Source organism: Amblyraja radiata, chromosome 34 (assembly GCF_010909765.2).
Source record: "Amblyraja radiata isolate CabotCenter1 chromosome 34, sAmbRad1.1.pri, whole genome shotgun sequence".
NCBI lineage: Eukaryota > Metazoa > Chordata > Chondrichthyes > Rajiformes > Rajidae > Amblyraja > Amblyraja radiata.
Window position 1 is genome coordinate 21505328 of NC_045989.1, and position 21471 is coordinate 21526798.

The 21471-nt window shown below is 41.9% G+C and overlaps 2 protein-coding genes across 4 annotated transcripts in view; one reads left to right on the forward strand and one right to left on the reverse strand.

Moving 5' to 3' along the window:
• Positions 1 to 604, forward strand: part of nnt (nicotinamide nucleotide transhydrogenase) — a 60921-nt gene extending 60317 nt beyond the window's left edge. For both annotated transcript variants that reach the window (XM_033050394.1, XM_033050393.1), the window contains exon 22: positions 320 to 604. In XM_033050394.1, coding sequence (XP_032906285.1) covers positions 320 to 466 — 147 coding nt within the window. In that variant the 3' untranslated portion in view covers positions 467 to 604. The remainder of the gene's footprint in view (positions 1 to 319) is intronic.
• A 13274-nt stretch (positions 605 to 13878) lies between these two features.
• dtwd1 (DTW domain containing 1) lies at positions 13879 to 19615 on the reverse strand. 2 transcript variants are annotated; one of them, XM_033050160.1, is made up of 5 exons: positions 19484 to 19615; positions 17984 to 18288; positions 15988 to 16131; positions 15163 to 15484; positions 13879 to 14260 (listed from the first exon to the last, which is right to left on the reverse strand). In XM_033050160.1, exons 1-5 carry the CDS (start codon positions 19503 to 19505, stop codon positions 14028 to 14030), a joined length of 1026 nt encoding a protein of 341 aa, XP_032906051.1. In that variant the 5' UTR covers positions 19506 to 19615; the 3' UTR covers positions 13879 to 14027. The 2 variants fall into 2 exon arrangements, with proteins under 2 accessions (XP_032906051.1, XP_032906050.1); XM_033050159.1 differs by having other exon boundaries at positions 19466 to 19614.
• Positions 19616 to 21471: the final 1856 nt, after the last annotated feature.

Sequence of the window (21471 nt, forward strand, 5' to 3'; positions counted from 1 at the left end):
AAAAACCTGGGCTTTGGTCGTAAGTAGAATCCAGGGATTGTGGTGACACAAAGAACTGCAGATGCTGGAATCTTGTGTTCACACAGAAAGTGCTGGAGTAACTCGGAGATAGACACAAAATGCTGGAGTAACTCAGCTGGACAGGCATGTCTAGAGAAGGAATGGGTGGTTTGGAGGGATATGGGCCAAATGCAGGCCGGTGGGACTAGTGTAGATGGGACATGATGGCCGGAGTGGGCAAGTTGGGCCGAATGGCCTGTATCCACGCTGTATCACTCTATGACTATGAGCTATTTACGTGGCACTCTTTGTCCTCCAGGTTATTGTGATGAAGCGAACTCTGGGAGTTGGCTATGCGGCAGTGGACAATCCCATCTTCTACAAACCCAACACTTCAATGCTGCTCGGTGATGCGAAGAAGACATGCGACGCTCTGCAGGGCAAGATTCGGGAAATGGAAAATTAAATATCGAGACAAAAAAAATGTTTAAACTGAAAAAAATCAACTTGCTTCCAGAATTTCACGGTTTGAAGACTACAGAGACTAACGGAATGCATAATCCAGGAGAAATATGAAAATAAATATTTTACTGTATTATTTGCATTCAGGTTATCTGTTTGTTATTCCTATTGCTTTTTGTAGGTTAGTTCCAGTCGGGAGTCTTTCACCAAATCGCAGTGATCTAATTCTGGATTTGATCACTGATTGCTGGTATGTAGGGGACATCAAGTTGGCTTGGAAAAGAAGGGCAGGGGGGGCTGTTTCTTTGACTATAATAAGTAGAAGTGTACGTCTAGGAAAGACCTGCAGAAGGTAGACACAAAATGCTGGAGTAACTCAGCGGGACAGGCAGCGTCTCCAGAGAGAAGGAATGGGTGACTTTTCGGGTCGAGACCCTTCTTCAGACTGAAACTTATGGGTGTATCTCTGTACCTCTGTCCCTCGCTTGAATTTTTCTTTTTATCTTCATCCAATCCTTTCATTTTCTTTTGGGGGAAATAAATTGGGGAGAATGAATTAAAATGAGGTGAATGAAAAGAAACTTATTTTTATTCCAAGTTGATCAGAAAGCTTTACAAATCTGCATTAATTGCTATGAAACCAGTGTTGAATTTTGGCTTAGATGGAATGAAATATTTAGTTTTGAACGACTTTTAAATACCCCGAATGGCCAGGAATGAGTACCACGTTGGAATCAAGTTCTATCTGTTGGAGTAGAACGTAAGAAGGAGATTGTCACTGTGTCTCCTCAAACCTGCTCCTCCATTCAGTAAGATCATGTCTGACCTGCCCATACCGTCTCCAATCCCTTGCAACATCTGCGTTGGCCCAGTCAACACAGAGAATCTCGTCCCTCTGGAAAGAAATTCCCCCTCATACTTGGCAGGCCTTGCCCCACCCCCACCTTTCTTCCATCTGGCTGAAGAAAGGACCTGACCCAAAACACCAGCTATCCATGTCCTCCAGAGATGCTGCCTGACCCGCCTCCAGCTTCTGCAGTTCCTTGTGTCTTCTCGTTGTAATTCAATAGGAACCCCTTTCTTATGACACTAATTCTCCACCATCTTACTCGGAGAGTAATGGCTCCCATGTAGTAACTCACACCAGACTCATGATTTTTACTGATTCCAGAGAGGGGGGGGGGGCTCATTCCTGGTGGAGGCAATGTGATGAAGCAGAATGTATGATGAAGGTGTAAGTGAATGGGAGATTAATACAGACAGAACAGGAATTCCAGGAGGGGAACGCAACAGTTAGTAGTTGCTCAGCAGAAAGGAACAATATTATTAACAACCATCACTTGTGTGACCAGCCTATAGTGCCCTGCAAGGATTTGGCAACTCTTTAATTATTTACAAAGCTGACGTTAGATAAAAGATGCTTAATAAATGCCTTTCTGATCCCAAAATCCCCAAAGCAGTTTAATGCCATATAAGTACTAGTGAAGGCTTTGTCCCACCCCACCTCTCTTTTCCAGCTTTCTCCACCCTTACTACCAGTCTGAAGAAAGGTCCAGACCCGAAACATCGTCTGTCCATTCCCTCCGCAGATGCTGCTAGCCCTGCTGAGTTCCTCCAGTACTTTGCCTTTGGCTCTAGATTCCAACATCTGCCGCTCTATGCGTCCCGAATTGCAATGTTCACGGCAAACTTCCCACAAACAGCAATATGAAAATGTCCAGATGAACTCTCTTATTTTAGCGATAGTTTGAGGGAGACATGGACCAGAACGCCACCTGCTTCCCTTTACTATAACGCCATGGGATCTATTACATCGCCTGAGATGGTGTCAAAGCTCACTGTTTGCATGTTGGCACATTTCACAGTAATCGTATCTCTTACTTGTGTACAGGAGTTCTCAGCTTAGACATTTTGCACTCGGGTCTCTGCAGTGAGATTTGAACTCAATGCCTTTTAGGAACCCAAGAAGCAAGAATGATTTCAACTGAGACTCATTGGTAGGTAAGTCTGTCAAAACATGGGGTTATGTTTAAGAAATTTGTTCAAAAATGTAGGTTAACCAATGTTAAAATCACAAAAACGCCTCGTGTTCATGGAACTTTAGGAGACTTAAGTTATATAAAAGACAATGTCATAGTTTTTAACCCTCCCTTTGGTATTGATATTAGCAATGCCAACTATGAGTGCAACTGATATTAGCTTCATGCTCTAAAGTATGAAAATAGAGAAATTGCTGTTAATTTATTTTTAATTATGAAGTAGAGATTTGAACGGCATTTTGAAGGAGAGTTCTTGTCATTTGGTGGGGCGGGCTTCAATGGAGGTGAATTGTGAAGATAAAGTTCTCCACATCAGCAGAACCAGAACATTATGTGACAGTGTGTGTCGAAAAATAGTCAAAACATGGTGGAAAATAATGGACTGAAAAGAACAGAATTATAGATTTGTACTTAAAAGTTGGCGTTTGGAACAATTAACACCGTTTTTCAATGTAAATGGACTTCTTGAACAGACTTTGAAAATGTGCTTCCATATTGTATTTTCAATGTGAATGAGCAACTACTAATTACAGAAAAACTATATCAATATTTCTTGCTGTCATCATTATAACTTAAGCTAAGGAAAAGTTATTGAGCATGGACTCGGTTGATAAATAGTTTCAGCTCAAAAGAGCTTCATTTCATGCAAGACTATAACTACAAAGACATGATGTGACTTAAACAAAGCCAAGCAGATGGCCCACATTGCTCGAAATTATTTCACTCCATGACTCATCAGCGCAATTATTTTGCATTAAGCTCTGTTTAAAATTTAAATGGTCTGGAGTTTGCAGCTAAACGCAACCTAACGGCTGTTAATGCTTACTATTCCTAAAAAGTTAATTGATGAACAAGAAAGACTTCATTATGACGACTTGTTTATAACAGTCCTTCTAAGTCAATCCAACTGGATTGAAGGCACGGGGAATGGCAGATGCTGGCCGACAAGAAAATACTCGAGAAGGGTCTCTGCCTCAGAGGGCGGTGGAGGCAGGTCCTCTGGATGCTTTCAAGAGAGAGCTAGATAGGGCTCTTAAAAATAGCGGAGTCAGGGGATATGGGGAGAAGGCAGGAACGGGGTACCGATTGGGGATGATCAGCCATGATCACATTGAATGGCGGTGCTGGCTCGAAGGGCCAAATGGCCTACTCCTGCACCTATTGTCTATTGTCTATCACATATCACGACCGCTCCACACATTCAAATCTCTGCTCCTACAGCAACATTTCTTACCTGTCTGATGAGAAGCTTTTGGCAGATGGGTGGATAAAGGCCAGAGATGAGAAAAAAAGTAATGGCTGTGAGATAAGGAGAGAAAAAAGGTAAATTGTGAAGCCTTAGGAAGTGGTATAGGTGGATGGGGGTGGGGAAAGAGGAAAGGGGGTGATTAATCTAGATTGAAGATGGCTCTACAGTTCTGATAAGGCCAGTGTGGGCATGATAGACTCTTCCACAGATGGGATAGGGGGTGCGTGGTTGGGTTGGTGGGAGGTTTGAGGTGGTGCAGCCTCTCCATTGGTTTCACACAAGTCCCATTTGCTCCCAGTCCACGTGTGTGAGATTTGTCAGCTCCATCCTGAGTTGTCAAGGGCCAAGAATTCCTCGAGGTCAGTGAGAAGGCAACATTTCACCAAGTCAGAAACCTTTATACAGTACAGAAACAGGCCCTTCCACCCAACTCCTCCATGCCGATAAAGAAGTCCCATTTGCCCGCATTTGGCCCGTATCCCTCTAAACCTAAGATAGTCTCAAAATGCTGAAGTAACTCAGTGGCACAGGCAGCATCTCTGGAGAGAAGGAATGGGTTAGGTGACGTTTCAGATTGCGACCCTTCCATCCATATTCTCCAGAGATGCTGCCTGACTGCTGGGTTACTCAACATTTAAGAGATTCAAGATTCAAGAGAGCTTATTGTCATGTGTGCCCTGATAGGACAATGAAATTCTTGCTTTGCTTCAGCACAACAGAACATAGTCGGCATGAATACAGAACAGATCAGTGTGTCCATATACCATTATATAAATATAAATGACGTTTCAGGTTGAAACCTTTCTTCAGACCTTTCCTATCCATGTACCTGTCCAAATGCCTTTTAAATATTGTTACTGGCACTGCATCAAGAAACTTTGAGAGCATTGTTGATTTTTTCCCCCTCTAGTCCACCAAAACAGCAAGGACACGTAGATTTGTTTTGAAAATCTGGTGTTGAATGACAATTCATAAAGTCACACAGCGTGGAAACAGGCTCTTCGGCCCAACTTGCCCACACCGACCAACATGCCCCATCCACCTGCCTGCATTTGGCCCGTATCCCACTGAACCTCTATATTTCGTGCTCAACAGCTAAGTTGTAATACGGATTTCCAGTGCTGGAGATGCTGGGTTGCTTACCATTGATCAGACAGGGGTAGCGATGTCTTTCTAATGCCTTAAGGTACCCATTAAAGTCTCAGAAACACATGGGAAAGCTGGATAAATGTCCCCTGGTGGACCATGACTTTTCATTTTAGGTTTGAGGTCTTAATTTCAACACATTTTTCCTCAATCAGTCAAAAGCTTTATCTCTGAAGTAAAACTAAACTAGTGAGAGAGAGGGAGAGAGAGGGAGAGCGACACCTCTCCCTAGCTCCATTCACAGCTCTGCTGTTTCTTGCAATGTATAAGAGGCACAGTCTCACTGCACAATCCCTTCGGGGGCAGCTTGCATTAAGAGCACCACTGGACTCGACGACTTGGGAAGAGATCAAGGTAGCTGCGTCTGGTTGAGGTAAGTGCAGAGATGTGGGGTTACAGAACACACAGACATTGCAGACTGCAGCACAATACGGCCCTTCAGTTTGCTCTGAGTACTTTATTCAACATTGGATATTAACCGTTTGCAGCGGGTAGAGTTGCTGCCTCGCGGCGCCAGAGACTCTGGTTTGGATCTGACCTCGGGTGCTGTCTGCGTGGAGTTTGCACGTTCTCCCTGTGATCGTGGCGTTTTCCGACCCGTGCTCCAGTTTCCTCTCACGTCCCAAAGACGTGCGGGTTTGTAGGGTAATTAGCCTCTGTAAATTGACCCTAATGTGTAGGGAGTGGATGAGAAGGTGGGATAACAGAACTAATGTGACCAGGTGATCGCTGATCGCTGGCCATGAATCTCGAAAAGTAAAACTAAAATTAAAAAGATTGTACACATTTGAACTTCATATACTGACCCTCCACTTCCTACATTAAAAAAAAACTATTTTCATTAAAATTTAAAATAGTGCGGCACGGTGGCGCAGCAGTAGAGTTGCTGCCTTACAGCGGCAGAGACCCGGGTTCGATCCTGACTACGGGTGCTATCTGTACGGAGTTTGTACGTTCTTCGTGACCTGAGATCATCAGTTTCCTTCCGCACTCCAAAGACGTACAGGTTTGTTGGTTAATTGGCGTGGTAAACATGTAAATTGTCCCGAGTGTGTGTAGGATAGTTAGTGTTGGTGTGTGGGCTTCGCTGGTTTGCGCAGACTCGGTGGGCCGAAGGGCCTGTCTCCGCGCTGTGTCTAAACTAAACTAAACTAAAACTAAGGGTTATGAAACCAACTGAAAGGAATATTTATAGTCTCCAAATGTGCGACACTGTAAGCAAAACCTCTCTTCAAAATCAATCTAAGGTGCACATCAATTAAATGTGCAACCAATATATTTGGGTAATAAATCTTGCTCAACAACTCAAAAATCTGAGTAATTAAAAGAACAACGTCTATGCAAAACAACAAAGTGACAAGGACTAAGTGGTCGGTGAAAGAATAATATCTTGCAATCTAATCTGCTAGAACCACTGATTAAAATGAGTGGTGAACTGAGTTCCTAAGAAACCTGCCCGGACAAGAAAATCTGTCCATCCTATTTAACAACATAATATTTTTTACCAAGCAAGTGTCTCATTTATTAATGTCAACTAATCATTCTTTTATGCACCATGCTCATGTATTACATCTAATTAATTTAAAAAATAATCTTTCAGTGCATGTCTAATTCTATTGTTTTCAGTGAGATGAAACCTGCACTCTGAAGCCAAATGAAAAACTGTTGTTGCTTTCTTAATCATTACCACTTGCGTGGATTTTTTTTCCGTTTTTTTTTTTCCCTTAAAGCTGCAAGGAAAAATAAAAGATTCTTTAGGCCCCAGTGGCGGTAATCCAAGTTGGCAGTCCTGAGACGTTGGGGCTCCAAGCCTTCAACCTGAAGAACTGTCAGGTCCCTGGCCACAGTCCAAGCTGCATACCTTCAGACAATAAGATTCCAGATTTGATGAAGAGTATGTTCTGGCCTTGGTCACCACAATCCTCCGAGATTCCGGATGGAAACGAGAAGCATTCCTGGCATGACTACATCCAGAAATCCCTCTTGGTTTGGCCTCGCTTCATTGCCAGTCCAAACTTGATTAACTCTATATCACCAGCTGCAGCTTGGTAGTTCTTATTATGACTCAAACCCATCAAAAGCAATAACAATTTTTTCAGCCTTCTGCACTCTCCAAAAAATGCCATCCCACTCGTGTAACGTGAGGACAACCTGCATCAATCACGCGTGCATCTGAAGACTTATCGTTGATCCTCCCTTACGGTAAAAACACGAGTGATTAAATTACTGATCTAAGGCTGAAGAAAAACGACCCAAAACATCGTACGTCCACTCCGTCTCCAGATGGACACGGCACGGTGCCGCTAACTAATGCTCATAGTTAGAGGGAGTTAAATGTGGTCCTTGTGGCTAAAGGGATCAGGGGGTATGGAGAGAAGGCAGGTACAGGATACTGAGTTGGATGATCAGCCATGGTCATATTGAATGGCGGCGCAGACTCGAAGGGCCGAATGGCCTACTCCTGCACCTATTTTCTATGTTTCTATAGGGGAAGATAACATAGGACAACAGAAGACACACATGGCCATTGAGGACCAGCATTAACCAATTGGCCTGAATGGCCTTCTGCTTTGGCAGCACAGCGGTAGATTTGCTGCCTTACAGTGAGAAGAGACCCGGGTTGGATCCTGACAATGGGTGCTGTCTGTATGGAGTTTGCACGTTCTCCCCATGACCTGCGTTGGTTTTCTCTGGGTGCTCCGGTTTACTCCCACATTCCAAAGATGTACAGGTTTGTAGGTTAATTGGCTTTGGTAAAATTGTAAATGATCTCTCGTGTGTAGGATAGTGTTAGTGTGCAGGGATCGCTGGTCGGTGCGAACTCGGTGGGCCGAAGGGCCTGTGTCCGCGCTGTATCTCTAAACTAAAACAAAAATGCTACCTGACCCATTGAGTACATCCAGTACTTGTTTGGCTGGTAATTAAATTAATAGGCTAGCAATAATATAGTGTAACATCTAATCACCTGCTGCATTGTATGTTATTTTATTCTGAATTTTGAAGTCTAATTTCATGGATTAAGAATAAACATTTTAATGTGGTGCTATTAAAGATGTCTTTAATCTTTGCTGAAGAGAACATGAGTTTAAGTGCGCTTTGCTGTTGTGTATACATAGTTGTTTTAATACTTTTTTTTTGTGTTCTTCATTGCAATAGTCTGTGTTTTACCATAACTTCCCTTAGACTCGTTTATAGGACTTTAGTTAATCTGCATTTGGAGTATTGCGTGCAGTTCTAGTCACCCTATTTACAGGAAGCATGGAGAGGCTTTGGAAAGGGTGAGGGGGACGTTTAGCAGAATGATACCTGGATTAGAGTCATGGGTTAATACAGCATGGAAACAGGCCTTTTGGCCCAACTTGCCCACATCGATCAAAATGCTCTGTATACACTAGTACCACCTGCCTGTCTTTCATCCATATCTCTCTAAACCTATCCAGTCCATGTACTTGTCCAAATGCTTTTTCAACATTATCTTGGTACTTATCTCAACTACCTCCTGCGGCAGCTCGTTCCATATGCCCACCACCCATTGTATGAAAAGAGGAATGGGGAGGATATGAGTTATGTGCAGACAGGTTAGAGTTGGTCTTGGCATCATGTCGGACAAAGGCATTGTGGGCCAAAGGACCTGCTTCTATGCTGGACTGTTCTATGACCATGTGCCCAGCATTAAAGGTTGTCATGACCTTTATGTCATTTCCAAAAAGACTGAAGCACATGTCAGAAAAATAAGGTTGAGTAGATAAATTTCAGATGTTGACATAAAACTTGCACAGTGTGCGTGATGTCTGTGAGGAGACTTTGGCAGGCAGTGTATCACTGTGGGTAATTAGTTCTACATTTGGTTTCTACTCCACTCTGCTAGTGAGAGGTAATTGAGATAATTGAGATAAACATCTCCTGTAGAATCATTGAAAATATCCCGGCACAACGGGGTCCGGTTTAGCTCCAAACCCGTAATAATCAAAGTTGCTCAAGTAAAATGCTCCAGAGAGAAGAATATGATGGGACCTATGGCCATAACTTGCAACACAATCTCAACAGGCGATTTTGGTGGTCCTAACGCAAAGCAGATCAGTGGCAGCAAGGATAAAAGAAATTGGCTCATGGACAGAAAGCAGAGAGTCATGGTAAACAGTTAGGTTCTTTAGACTGGAGGCTAGTCAACAGTAGTTCCCAGATGTTTATTGCTGAGATATTTTGTTTGATATCTTTAAATTACTTGAATATGAGAGTGCAGAGTAAAACCCCAAAATTTGCAGAGTTCAAACTTGGAGATGGGGTTAACAGAGACTGGAAGACTACATGTTGTAATGGGCTGTGCTGTTCTATGTTCCACATGGATAGCCTGGCAGAAAATGTTTGCAAATATCTTCTTCTTCTTGCGTATGGCGTGCACAGCCTAAAGTTGTAGGACAACTTGTTCTATTTGATCTTACTTGATTGTGCATGCCAGGTTGATTGCATTCGTCGAATCAGGGCGGACCACGTGAAGGTTGCAATCTTCCACCCCTTTGCAAATATCGAATGAAACCAATTACAGAAAAGTCTGAAATGGCACAATAGCAGAACAAGGGGAGACAATACAGGCTGAATAGGTGCAGAAGAGATTTACCAGAATGTGGCACAGTGGGTTAGTGGTAGAGTTGCTGCCTTGCAGCGCCATAGAACCAGGTTCGATCACGACTATGGGTGCTGTCTGTACAGAGTTTGTACGTTGTCCCTGTGACCATCTGGGTTTTCTCCGGATGCTCCGATTTCCTCCCACATTCCAAGGACGTGCAGGTCTGTAGGTTAATTGGCTTCTGTAAATTGTCCCTAGTGTGTGTAGGATAAAACTAGTGTGCGGGCGATCGCGGAGCTGCGCAGACTCGGTGGGCCGCAGGGCCAGTTTCCATGCTGTAAACCTAAACTAATCGGATCTGCTGGAGGAATTTAGCGGTTCAGGCAGAATCCATTCAGAACCCACCCCTCCCTATTCTGGATTTGCCATTTTTTTCCCTCTTCACCCCCCCCGCCCCCACCTCCCACTTCACCTCACCCGATTCTCCTCTCTTCACCATCGATCCCTCAGCTTCTACATTTCACTCCCCATCTTCCTTTCTTAACCGATTCCTCCATTTACACCCTTTTGTCTTCTCCACTTATCACCTCTAGCCTTGGTTACTCCACCTTCAATCCTCCCCCCCCCCCCCCCCCCCCCCCACATCTATAATTTACCATTACTCACCCCACCCTTTCCCTTCACCTCTATCTACCAGGTATTCATGTTATTACATTAATGAGCCTGTTAAGCTGCGCCACATAAGAATTTCTTTGATCTATTGCCGCTACATATTATTAATTAAACCCGCTTAACTTGCCTATTTCCCCTCTATCAGTCTGAAACCTGAAATGTTGTCTGTCCTTTTCCCGCCACAGCTTGTTGACTTTCTGGTTTAAGTCTGGCTTAAGTCCTCCCTCCACCACCTCCAGTTTAAATTCCATTTGGAATATTTTGGAGGACCAAGAGTTCTCCCAGCAATTAGTGTATTGCTCATAAAATAACTTGTTATATCAAGGTTGCACCATATCACTGAATAAATGGATCAAGTGTATACATATTTGAAAGGGACAAGAATGAAAGGCTGGTAAATCATGCTGAATCTTGGGCTTCATAAGTAGAGAAATAAAGTACAAAAGCAGGGCTATGCTAAATATTCATAAGACTTGCAACAACGGTATTATATCCAATTTAGAACACATTTTAAAATGGAAGTGAAGGTACCAGGTGGTTGAAGAGTGATTTATTGGAATGGCTTTAGTATAGAGAGGACTCCTCTTACAAGATTAGATGAGAGAAACTGGGATTATCTTGTGACAGATGATTGAGATTTAACAGAAGTGTATAAGATCAAAGCCAGCTCAGGTGGGGTAAAAAGTAAATGTAAGAAATAAATTTGCAATAGAGACAGCAGTCATGATTTAGTCCGAGCACAGAAATAGGCCTTTCAGCCACTAAATTCAATTTCTCCTCCACACTAATTACCGATACTTGGTCTAGAGCTTCTATGCCTTGATAATTCAAATGCTTTTTAATTCCTTAGGGCAGTCACGGTGGCGCAGCGGTAGAGTTGCTGCCTTACAGCAAAATGCAGCGCCAGAGACCCGGGTTCGACCCAGACTATGGGTGCTGTCTGTACGGAGTTTGTACGTTCTCCCCGTGGGTTTTCTCCAAGATCTTCGGTTTCCCCCCACACTCCAAAGACGTACAGGTTTGTAGGTTAATTGGCTTGATAAAAATGTATAAATGTCCAAGTTGGCGACATGCAGAGTACTGCCCTGCTGACTACAAAATTAAGGTTCAGCATTTAAGAGTACCTGTTTCTATCACTCAGTCGGGGAATAGGATCCAGATTACAATCACCATCTGGCTGAAATATTTTTTTCCTCAGATCCCTTCTAAATCATTTCCCCCTTTATCCTAAGCCTTTGTCCTTCAGGATGTGACATGGGGGAATGTCCACTATTACTGTCTACAGTGGTGCAACGGTAGAGCTGCTGCCTCACAGTGCCATAGATCCAGGTTCGATCCTGACTGTGGGTGCTGTCTGTGCAGTTTGTTCATTCTCCTCATGACCGTGTGGGTTTTCTCCAGATGCGCTGGTTTCCTCCCACACTCCAAAGACATGCAGTTTTAATTGGCTTCTGTAAATGGCCCTTGGTGCGTAGGATGCAAAAGTGAGATAACGTGAGATAGCGTGTACTCGGTGGGCTGAAGGGCCTGTTTCCACGCTGTATTTCTAAACACTCTATATATGCTCCTAATAATTTTGTATATCACTATCAGATCCATACTCATTCTCCTCTGCTCTAAGGAAAACAAACCCAATGATTTCAAATTAGCTTTGCAACCCCTGAAGTTTCCTCACCTCTAATCACTGGCAACCCTCAACCTTGTAACTTGTTTGTAATAAGTACAAATAGCACAATTCAAAGCTACAAAAACATTTATTTTGTTACAGCCAAGTCTTTCTCAGGTCGGACAAATGAGCCAAAGGAAAATTTCTACTGCAGTATGGAGACAGTACATCGGTGACCAAAGCATCAACCAGTTGGCTAATTTGTACATTTACTAGTTTGAGACACTGGTTAAAACCCACATCTTTGTCTAAAGGTAGACAAAAATGCTGGAGAAACTCAGCGGGTGAGGCAGCATCCATGGAGCGAAGGAATAGGTGACGTTTCGGGTCGAGATCCTTCGTAAGACTATGATTGCTATCACAGATGACACCGGGATTGATTTAGGGACTACAGTGAAAGTCTATTCTTAATAGCAAGCTATAAAATGTAACTCTAATCTGAATCTGAATACCTGTACGTTCACTTACTGATCCTTTTTCTGAGAGAGCTGATATTCAAATGGACACAAAGTGCTGGAGTAACTCATTGGGCCAGGCAGCATCTCTGGAGAACATGGATCGGTGATGGTTCAGGTTGAGACCCTTATTCAGAATCTAGAGAACATGGATAAGTGGCGTTTCAAATCAAGACCCTTCTTCAGACCAGGTGCTGTTTGACTTACCGAGTTACTCCAGCACTTTGGGTACTTTTGTGTATTAACCAGTATCTGTGGTTTCTTGATTCTTCATTTTGAGAATTGATATTAATTGTTTAAAGATTTTGTTAGTATTTAATACTATGTAACCAATCAATCCTGAAATCGTACTGTGTTTGAAAACCTCCATTAAGATTCCTTTCTATAGGGAGGTTGCACGGCAGTCGGGTCACGACCCTTGACCCGTGCTGTTGCTACGCTACGCCAACTGGAGTACACGCGATGAACTGCAGGTAAGCACTTACCATTGTTTCCAGCCTAGCGGGCCCGTTAAAACCCGCCGAAATGGTCAATGTTTGCGCTGTAAATAATTATGGAAATCGGGATAAGCGCGAGAGACATTTAGCCTACTTCAGAATTCCAAAAGTGAGGAGAAATGACGGTAGATAGAAGCGAGAGCTGAAGGGACAACAACAGTTAAAGTGCTTGGTGAACATTGGCCGTTTGCTCACTGCATTTCATCAACAGTAAGGCATAATTTGTGTTTTTTCTTGATTCCTTTGGCATCTAAAAAGTTTCAGAAGTGTTAAATCTGGCTGTAAAATTTTAAAATCGCCCATGGTTCTCAAGTGGGTTTTTACATACAAAAAGAAAACGCCTCTGAAGCAAAATTTACAGCCAGCTTTATCACTTCTGAGACTTTTTAGATACCAAAGGAATCAAGAAAAAACACAAATAATGCCTTACTGTTGATGAAATGCAGTGAGCAAACGCGATAATTCCCGATATTTTCAATTCCGATATCTGCACGGCCAATGTTCATCAAGCACTTTAGCTGGTGTTGCCCCTTCAGCTCTCGCTTCTCTTTACCTTCATTTTGCTTCACTTTTGGAATTCTGAAGTTGGGTACATGTCTCTCACGCTTACCCCGATTTCCACAATTTTTTACAGCGCAAAAATTCAACATTTTGGCGGTTTTTAACAGGTAGGAAAGTACACGTTTCGTGTATTAACATATACCGGAAGCTGCGATGTCCTCCAGATGGATTGGGCGGCTCCGTGCATCAAGCCCTATGGCCCAGTGACCTTACGTGCAACCCCTCTATACCCAAACTGATTGTTCAAGAAAGTCAAGATAACACAAGCATGGTTGCTTTACTTTACTGCAATACGAATGAAAGAGCTCCTCAGGAGATGGCTGCTATAGGTCCACTACCAATTTCCGGGGAGGATTTTAAGTCAGGATTGAAGAAGCTGCAGGACCACCAGTTGGTGGAAAATCTGTGGTGGACCTATATTTCATATTACCTGCTGCTGCTGCTGCTGCTGCTGCTGCTGCTACAGAAAAGATATTGAAAATATGGGATCATGTATCCCATGAAAAGCCATGACTGAGTGACTATTTTAACTCATTTTTTCATCACCCTACACGAACCAAAATAAAAATAATGAATTTACAATTTAATATTCAGAGAAATACATTTCAACTGACTGTTGGTTCTAAAAATTGCTATGAAATGCTTGAAAATGGTATCTATAAATTCTCTGAAATGTCAATTGACAGAAAGATCACCACTTTCCCAATAATTCCTTAGTTTAGTTTGCCAGCTGCATCTTTAGCTTTGTTGATTAATTTGTGCATAAACGAATAGAAAAAAAGTAGATTGTCATATTCGCCATTGTAGTTCTCTTTTAAAAACAGTCTGTGATAATCAGCTAGAAAATAGTAAATGGCCTCGATTGTAGCGAGATAGGTGTCTGGTTTTCCTTTCTGCTTTCGCCAAAAATGTGTCTTTTGTGATCTTAGCTCAACGTGAAGCAATTCTGCAGAGAGAAAGGCATAAGTTAATATTTATATTTTCTGAAAACAGCCAACAGTTCATTTATATTCTTATTGATATGACATCATGCGTATCAAAACCTCACAGAAAATAAATAACCTACTATTTCGGGTGGAGATATCAAAGGATGAAGAACCCAGCTGTAAAGTGAGGAGGGCAAACTTTAAAGGAGATGTGCGGGGAAGGTTTTCTTTATATAGAGGTGTGGTGGGTGCCTGGAACGTTCTGCCAGAGGTAATGGTGGAGGCGGATATGATAGTGGCATTTAAGAGGCCTTTAGATAGGCACATTCATATGCAGGGAGTGGAGGGATATGGATCATTTGTAAGTAAACGAGATTAGTTTACCTTGTCATCAAGGTTGTCATGGACACTATGAGCTGAAGGGTCTGTTCCTATGCTGCACTGTTCTATGCGGATACCATGAACTGTAGATGTTTGTTTACAAAAACGACACAGTGCTGGGGGAACTTTGAAGACAGAGGAGGGTATTTTATTTTTTTAAAAGACACAAAGTGCTGGAAGAACTCTGGGTCACCCGGCATCTCTGGAGAACATGGATAGGTGAGGTTTTGGGTCGGGACTTTTCTTCGGAATCGTAACTTCACCTATCCCATGTTCTCCAGAGATTCTGCCTGAGTTACTCCAGCACTTGTGTCTGCACGATGTTCTTGTCTGTGTTCTATGTTCTTCTCTGAAGAAGTGTCTTGATGCAAAACTTTGCCTGTCCATTCCCTCCACAGATGCTGCCTGACCGCTGAGTTCATCCAGCACTTTGTGTTGTCATATTTATTTGTTAGTTACTGACTCAGAATGTTTGGTGATCCTCTTTAGAAAACATTTAAAATTCAAAAGCAAAATCCACCACTGTTAAGATGCACAGTACCTTGTAGACGTTCATCAGTGATTATTTTGTTTGTTTGATTCCATGTACTATCTATAAATATCACTCGTTTTAATGGGGTCGGATGTGTCTCCATCTCTCCAACATTCTGCTCTTTTACTGGATTCTCTTCATCCAAACTCTGTTGATGTTTATGGTCGTATTTTGCACGTTTAAGTTCTGGACCTTCGCATGTAATGTTCTCATGACTGAGGGCATTTTTGGAAGATTTTGTTGGTTGAGGTTTCTTGCCAGCAATGGTCGATAAGTACTTTGGAAGATCATCAAGAGCAATAGACTTTGGACCAGGGAACACCACTGCAACCTAAGATCAGCAAAGGCAGGAATTAAGGAAAGGGTACAAGGCAACAAAAGATGATAAAACGAACCATTCCTTCATAAGTTTCAGACTCCTAGTTATTCTTGTATGTAACTTCCTATAGGGAGGTTGGGCTGACAAGGCTAGACTATTTTAATTCAAACAAGACCATGAGACGTAAGGGCAGAATTAGGCCATTCAGCAACTGAATCTGCTCGGCCATTTAATCGCGGCTGATCTATTTTATGCATCCCTTGACGCCCTTACCAATCAAGAATTTATCAATCTCCGCTTTAAAAATACCCAATGATTTGGCTTCCACCTCTGTCTGTAGCAAATGAATTGCACAGATTCACCACCCTTCTCGTCTCCATTCTAATATCACTTATTATCCTGTTGCGAAGGTTCAATAATAATCATAAAAGAAAACGGAATGAGACATCAAGCTAAAACAGGGAGATGAACAGTAAACACAACAGATAATTAGCGGCTACTTTTCGATAACTCACTTCATTGCTTATATCCTTGTACTCCGGCATGCATGGATATGTGTAAATATTAACATCATCTTGGGCCAACAGTTTTGCATGTACAGCAGTACTTTTGCCATCAGTCTCATTGGGATGTTTGATAATATCAATCTTCAGAGGGAGCTAGAAATGGAAAATATATTAACCTTTTTTAAATTTGAATTTAAATTAAATTCGAATTAACAAAACATAAGTTGGAAAGAACAAGCAGTACACGGAATTTTAGATCACAAAATACATTTTTAGGGAAATATGATAGTAAATTCTGTATGTTGAAGCTCCGTGTTAAAGCTAAACAGAATTACAAGGAATGTCTTTCTAGGATATGGGTGAGGCTCCATCTCGAGTTGGTTTAAGACCATAATGACTTGGAATTAGATGTTTTGCAAGATCACCTCTGGGAGAGTTAAACGTCAACTTTCCAGCGTGTGGTTCAGATCATGTGCACAAGGTTTGGTCTAGTGTGTGTGCTTGCCTGCTGGACATATGTTGTATATAAGTGTTTTTAATTTGGAGAATTAGTTTCAGCTGTGACTCACCACTGCATGAATAGGGAACAAGGCGGCCAAGATCAGTGTAAGCCCTGTAATTAAAAACATGAACGGTGGACTTGAATGATGTCGAACAAGAATTGATGGGATAAACAGCCCAACTGTTCCAATGCAGATACAAGAAACTGCGGGTACTGGAATCTTGAGCAAAATACTAAGTACTGTAGGAACTCAGTGAGTCAGGCAGCATCTGTGGAGGGAATGGATAGATGATGTTTCAGGTTGGGACAATCTTCAGATATTTATTTCTTGTGGCAAACGTTTACTGTTCCTTGTCATCTACTCTAAGCATCTATAAAAATGTTAGAAGTGGAAACGAGGAACTGCAGTTGCTAGTTTACAAAAAAGACAGAGTGCTGGAGTAACTCAGCAGGTCAATAGGCTTTGGGGAACATCTCTGGAGAACATGGATAGATGACGTTTTGGGTTGGGACCCTTCTTCAGACTCCAGGAGTTCTTTAAAATAGACAACACCTTGAGGATATTTTATAGTGGAGCAGTGAAATGTAGAAACAAGGAAATGCAGATGCAGGTTTATTAAAAAAAAGGGTAACTGGAGTGCTGGAGTAACTCAGCAGCTCAGGCAGCATCTCTGGAGAAAATGCTCAGGTGATGTTTCGGGTCGGGACCTTTCTTCAGACCCGAATAAAAATGTTATTTCAGGGTAAAGTGCAATGTTTGGGCAATTTACTGATGAGGAATTGGAAAATTCAACAAGGTTATGAATATTTGAATCAGCACAGCAAACCTTTTTTTTATTGTGGTGATCACTGACCAGACCATATTTACTGTCTTGAGCCAACCACGTTTGTGGGTGTGGAGCCTGAGTGAGACCAACCAGGGTGAGGACAGTGTGGTAGTGATGCAGTTATATTACCAAGAATAATGTTTAATTTTTAAACTTTTTTTAACCTTTTTAATTACTCAAACCTGGATCCCCCAGCTGTTGAATGGATCTGGATTAGAGTTCTTGGTTCTTGGTTACTTGGTCCTCCAAAATATTCCAACTGGAATTAACTGGAGGTGGTGAAGGGAGGGATTAAGCCAGAAAGGGTTATTGGGAATAAAGTGCTACTTTAAATTTAGTTGCATCTGGTTGGGTAACTATAGTTAGGTGGAGATTATTCCATGCTATAATTGTGCGTGGGAAGAACGAATTGCTGTACACATCTGTCTTTGTAGCTGGGATCACAAATTGGATCGAATGCCCTCGTCTGCTCCTAATTGGTTTGGGGTTGGTGTAGGTCTTGTGATCTATGTCTAGCTGACCATTTAACATTTTGTAAAAACAGGTCAAACGGTGAGCTTCACGTCTGTCTTGGAGAGGGTTCCACCCCAGAGAGGTCCAAAATTCTGGTTGTTAATCCATTGGACTATTAAACCACTCAAAGCACAATAATTAACATATAATTTTAATTACTGACCTTAACCTGAGGTATTTTATCAGCGTTGACACCATCAACCAGAAGGAAACATGAATAACAATAAAACATCCTCGAACTCTGGCACTTTGGACATTTTGATCGCCCCTTTTGTTGGACTGTTTCTAACACTGTCTGGGAAGCCAGTATCAAATCCTTAAAAAAATCAGAGCCTCCTTGTTCGTCGACTTGTAGGCACGGCCTTTCAGGTTTTTCATTTTTCTTTGAATCAGTGTGAAGTTCTCCTTTAATACTTCCGGTATTTTCCAAGTTTACTGACATCCTGGGAAATGGGGATGGATTTATTTCTGGAATTCAAAAAAGAAACATAACATTGTTCATGTACCTGTGAATTCAAACACGAACAAATAAATATCCACTTGAATTTAGTTTACAGGTAAGAATGGTGAACTTAAATAATGTTGAAAAAGACTCGAGGAGTTAAATAGCCAACTGTTCCATGGCACTTCTTTCTTGTGAAATTTGGCACAAATGTTTATCGTTCCCCGTCATCTAATCCAAAAGCATCTTTAGAAATATTCCTTCATGTTGCAAGAGAATGAGTGTGAACAGATAACACAGCTCATCTCCCCACCCTTTTCATTACCTCCAACTCCACGTGTGTGGCAGTCATGACATGGAACATTTCATCCGTTCAATTCCCCTACGAATGGGATGAAAGCAAGTCGCCTGGACCCCAAGGAGGAACATAAAACCAAGAATCTGTATTCAAGAGTGAGTTAGATTTAACTCTTAGGGCTAATGGAACCAAGGGATATGGGGAGAAAGCAGGAACAGGGTACTGATTTTTGGATGATCAGCCATGACCATATTGATTGGCAGTGCTGGCTCAAGGGGCCAAATGGCCTACTTCTGCACCTATTTTCTATGTTTCTAATCTCTTTCACACCAATGGATGAGGTGGCGTATTTCAGTAAAAAGAACGTATACCTGCAGTGGTTTCTTGTAAATATCTGCAGTCAAGCCCAAAACCTTGAGATGGAGATACAAGGAAGTGCAGTTGCTGGAATCTTGAGCAAAACACAAAGTACGAGGTGTCAAGCCTGCTGTAGCTTGTGTTGAATTTGCAACGTGGTGTAATTTATTATAATAGTTCATCTAAGGGTAAGCTGAAAAGTGCACTTTGTATTTTACCTGTAGATGGACTATTATTACAGCAAATGACACTGTATGTTGCAACTTCAGTACAAGCTACCACACGTTGACAAATAGCATGTGATATCTACTGTTATTTTGCCACCCACTATCACGATAATTTTTTTAATTGCTGTAAGCTGCTCAATATAACATGAAATGAACTAAACCCAACATAGATCTCCCTTGTGTTTAAGAAGGAACTGCAGATGCTGGAAAAATGCTGGAGAATCTCGGCGGGTGCAGCAGCATCTATGGAGCTTCATTGAATCTTGCGCCAGGCTCGGGCCTTCCCGAGAACGCAAAACACGGATATCAAGTTACAGTTACTTTGATATTTCAGTTTACCGCAGTGTTCTCTGCACGACATTGGTGGCAGCAGCCGGTCCACGTCCCAACTCTTCCTGCAGGTGACGTGACGAGCAATGCATTGGCTCTCCTGGGCCGGGCGGAACGATTGTTGTGGGCGGGGGGACGGAGATGGCGGGGGGACGGAGATGGCGGGGGGACGGAGATGGCGGGGGGACGGAGATGGCGGGGGGACGGAGATGGCGGGGGGACGGAAGCGGCTTGTTGCTAGGGGCTGCCTGCCTAGCAACGGAGCCGCCGCAGTGACACGATACAGCGCCGGCACCAGGCGCTCCTCAACCCGGGGACTGTTCTGGTGCTTGTGGTTTAAACTTATTATTTAGCATTGTTACAGTACAGTATATAATAGCATAGTACAGTATATAATAGTATAGCACCGTATATAATAGTATAGTATAGTATCGTGTATAATATATCAGTATAGCACTGTATATAATGGTATGGCATGGTATATAATTGTATTGTATTGTATTGTATATCTTTATTGTTATTTTCCTGAGTACTCGCATACCCAGAGGAAACAAAAAAAACGTTACTCAAACCAGTGTCCATTCAGTGTGCAGTAAAAAATAAATAAATAGAAATAAAAATACATATATCATGAACAAGTTTAACACTACTCTCAACTAAACATCAACAGGCGTTCCGATCGGCAGCGGCACGACAGTGGCTCTGTCCAGGTTGGTGGTTGGTGTGCGATACTTTGGCAGGGGGCAAAGTCCGTTTAACAGTCTTATAGCCTGCGGGAAGAAGCTGAGGAGCATCCTGCTGGTTTTGCAGCTAATGCTCCTGTACCTCTTCCCAGATGGCAGGATGGAGAATATGTGATGCGATGGGTGGTAGGGGTCTTTGATGATGGAGATGGCTCTGTTGATACATCTCTTCCTGTATATGTCCAGCAAGAAAGAAAGGGAGTGGAGCACCAATAATCCTGCTGGCGGTCTTCACAATCCTGTCAAGTTGGTGCCTACTAATAATAGTATTGCATGATATACTAGCAATGTTACAAAATGTTGAGATTTAAAAAATCAAGTCTGTAATTTATCCCATCAGATAAAGCATAAAAATAAGTTTAATTTGACACCTAATTCACTTTCATATCTCATGTATTTAAAAAGTTATGGCCATTTTCATACTCGGAAATGAGCATCTTGTTCCCTATTGATTTTCTATGGACATAACAAAAAAGCTGTGATCGTGGACAGTCAAAAGCCCATAACTTTCTTAAAAATTAAGAGAACTGAATGAAATTTTCAGTTATCATAGATTGAAGCATTCTGAAACAAATATAAAATAATCTTACTTGGATGACCTGAAATTAAAGCATATAATTAGTTAGTTACCCAAGTGTAGCTAATTTCAAACTTCAATTACTAGATCTAAACATCTATCCATTTCTTAATAAATGATTAACATTTTTAAATAGCCTAAGTGTGCAAATAATATTCATAAATAATTCACAATAAAACATGATTTTTAAATCTCATTTACATTAATTTATAGGCCAAATGGAAGGAATTTAGTGTTCAATTGCTGTAAATTAAAGTCCATTTTAAATCAGCTTTCTAGTGGGATCCTGTGAACGCGCTGGTTTAGAACGTTCACATTGCGGTAGATTTGTGCCCTCAAATGCCCAGAAAAATACTGCGGGATATAATGGGCCCAAAATGAGCTACTCGCAATATTAAACTTTGTATAAAGGGATCTTAAGAAGCCCTTTTTAATGTAAAAATATGCAGCCTACCTTCAGTTGTTTGCTCTATGAGAACCTGACAGCTGCCAGTGGTCGCGGGTTTAGAGATTGATTTTTAAACTACTATAACTATTATACGAGGCCTTTAAAACTAATAATAGCTTTTGCGACGGGGTCTTCCAGCGATTTTTCGTTAATAATTAACTAGGCTGAACATCTTCGATTTGAACAGCCTAGAGAAAATCGCGTTTTAAACCCGCCCCCTCTAAACGCC

Excerpts from the sequence above, each read along its gene's own strand:
- dtwd1 (XM_033050159.1), bottom strand. The coding sequence starts at position 19,505 with ATGTCGTGCAGAGAACACTGCGGTAAACTGAAATATCAAA. Across the intron at positions 18,289-19,465 it reads CGGTAAACTGAAATATCAAA|AAATAAATCCATCCCCATTT; the intron begins GTAACTGTAACT and ends TTTGAATTCCAG. Across the intron at positions 16,132-17,983 it reads ATAAAATACCTCAGGTTAAG|CTCCCTCTGAAGATTGATAT; the intron begins GTCAGTAATTAA and ends TTCCATTTCTAG.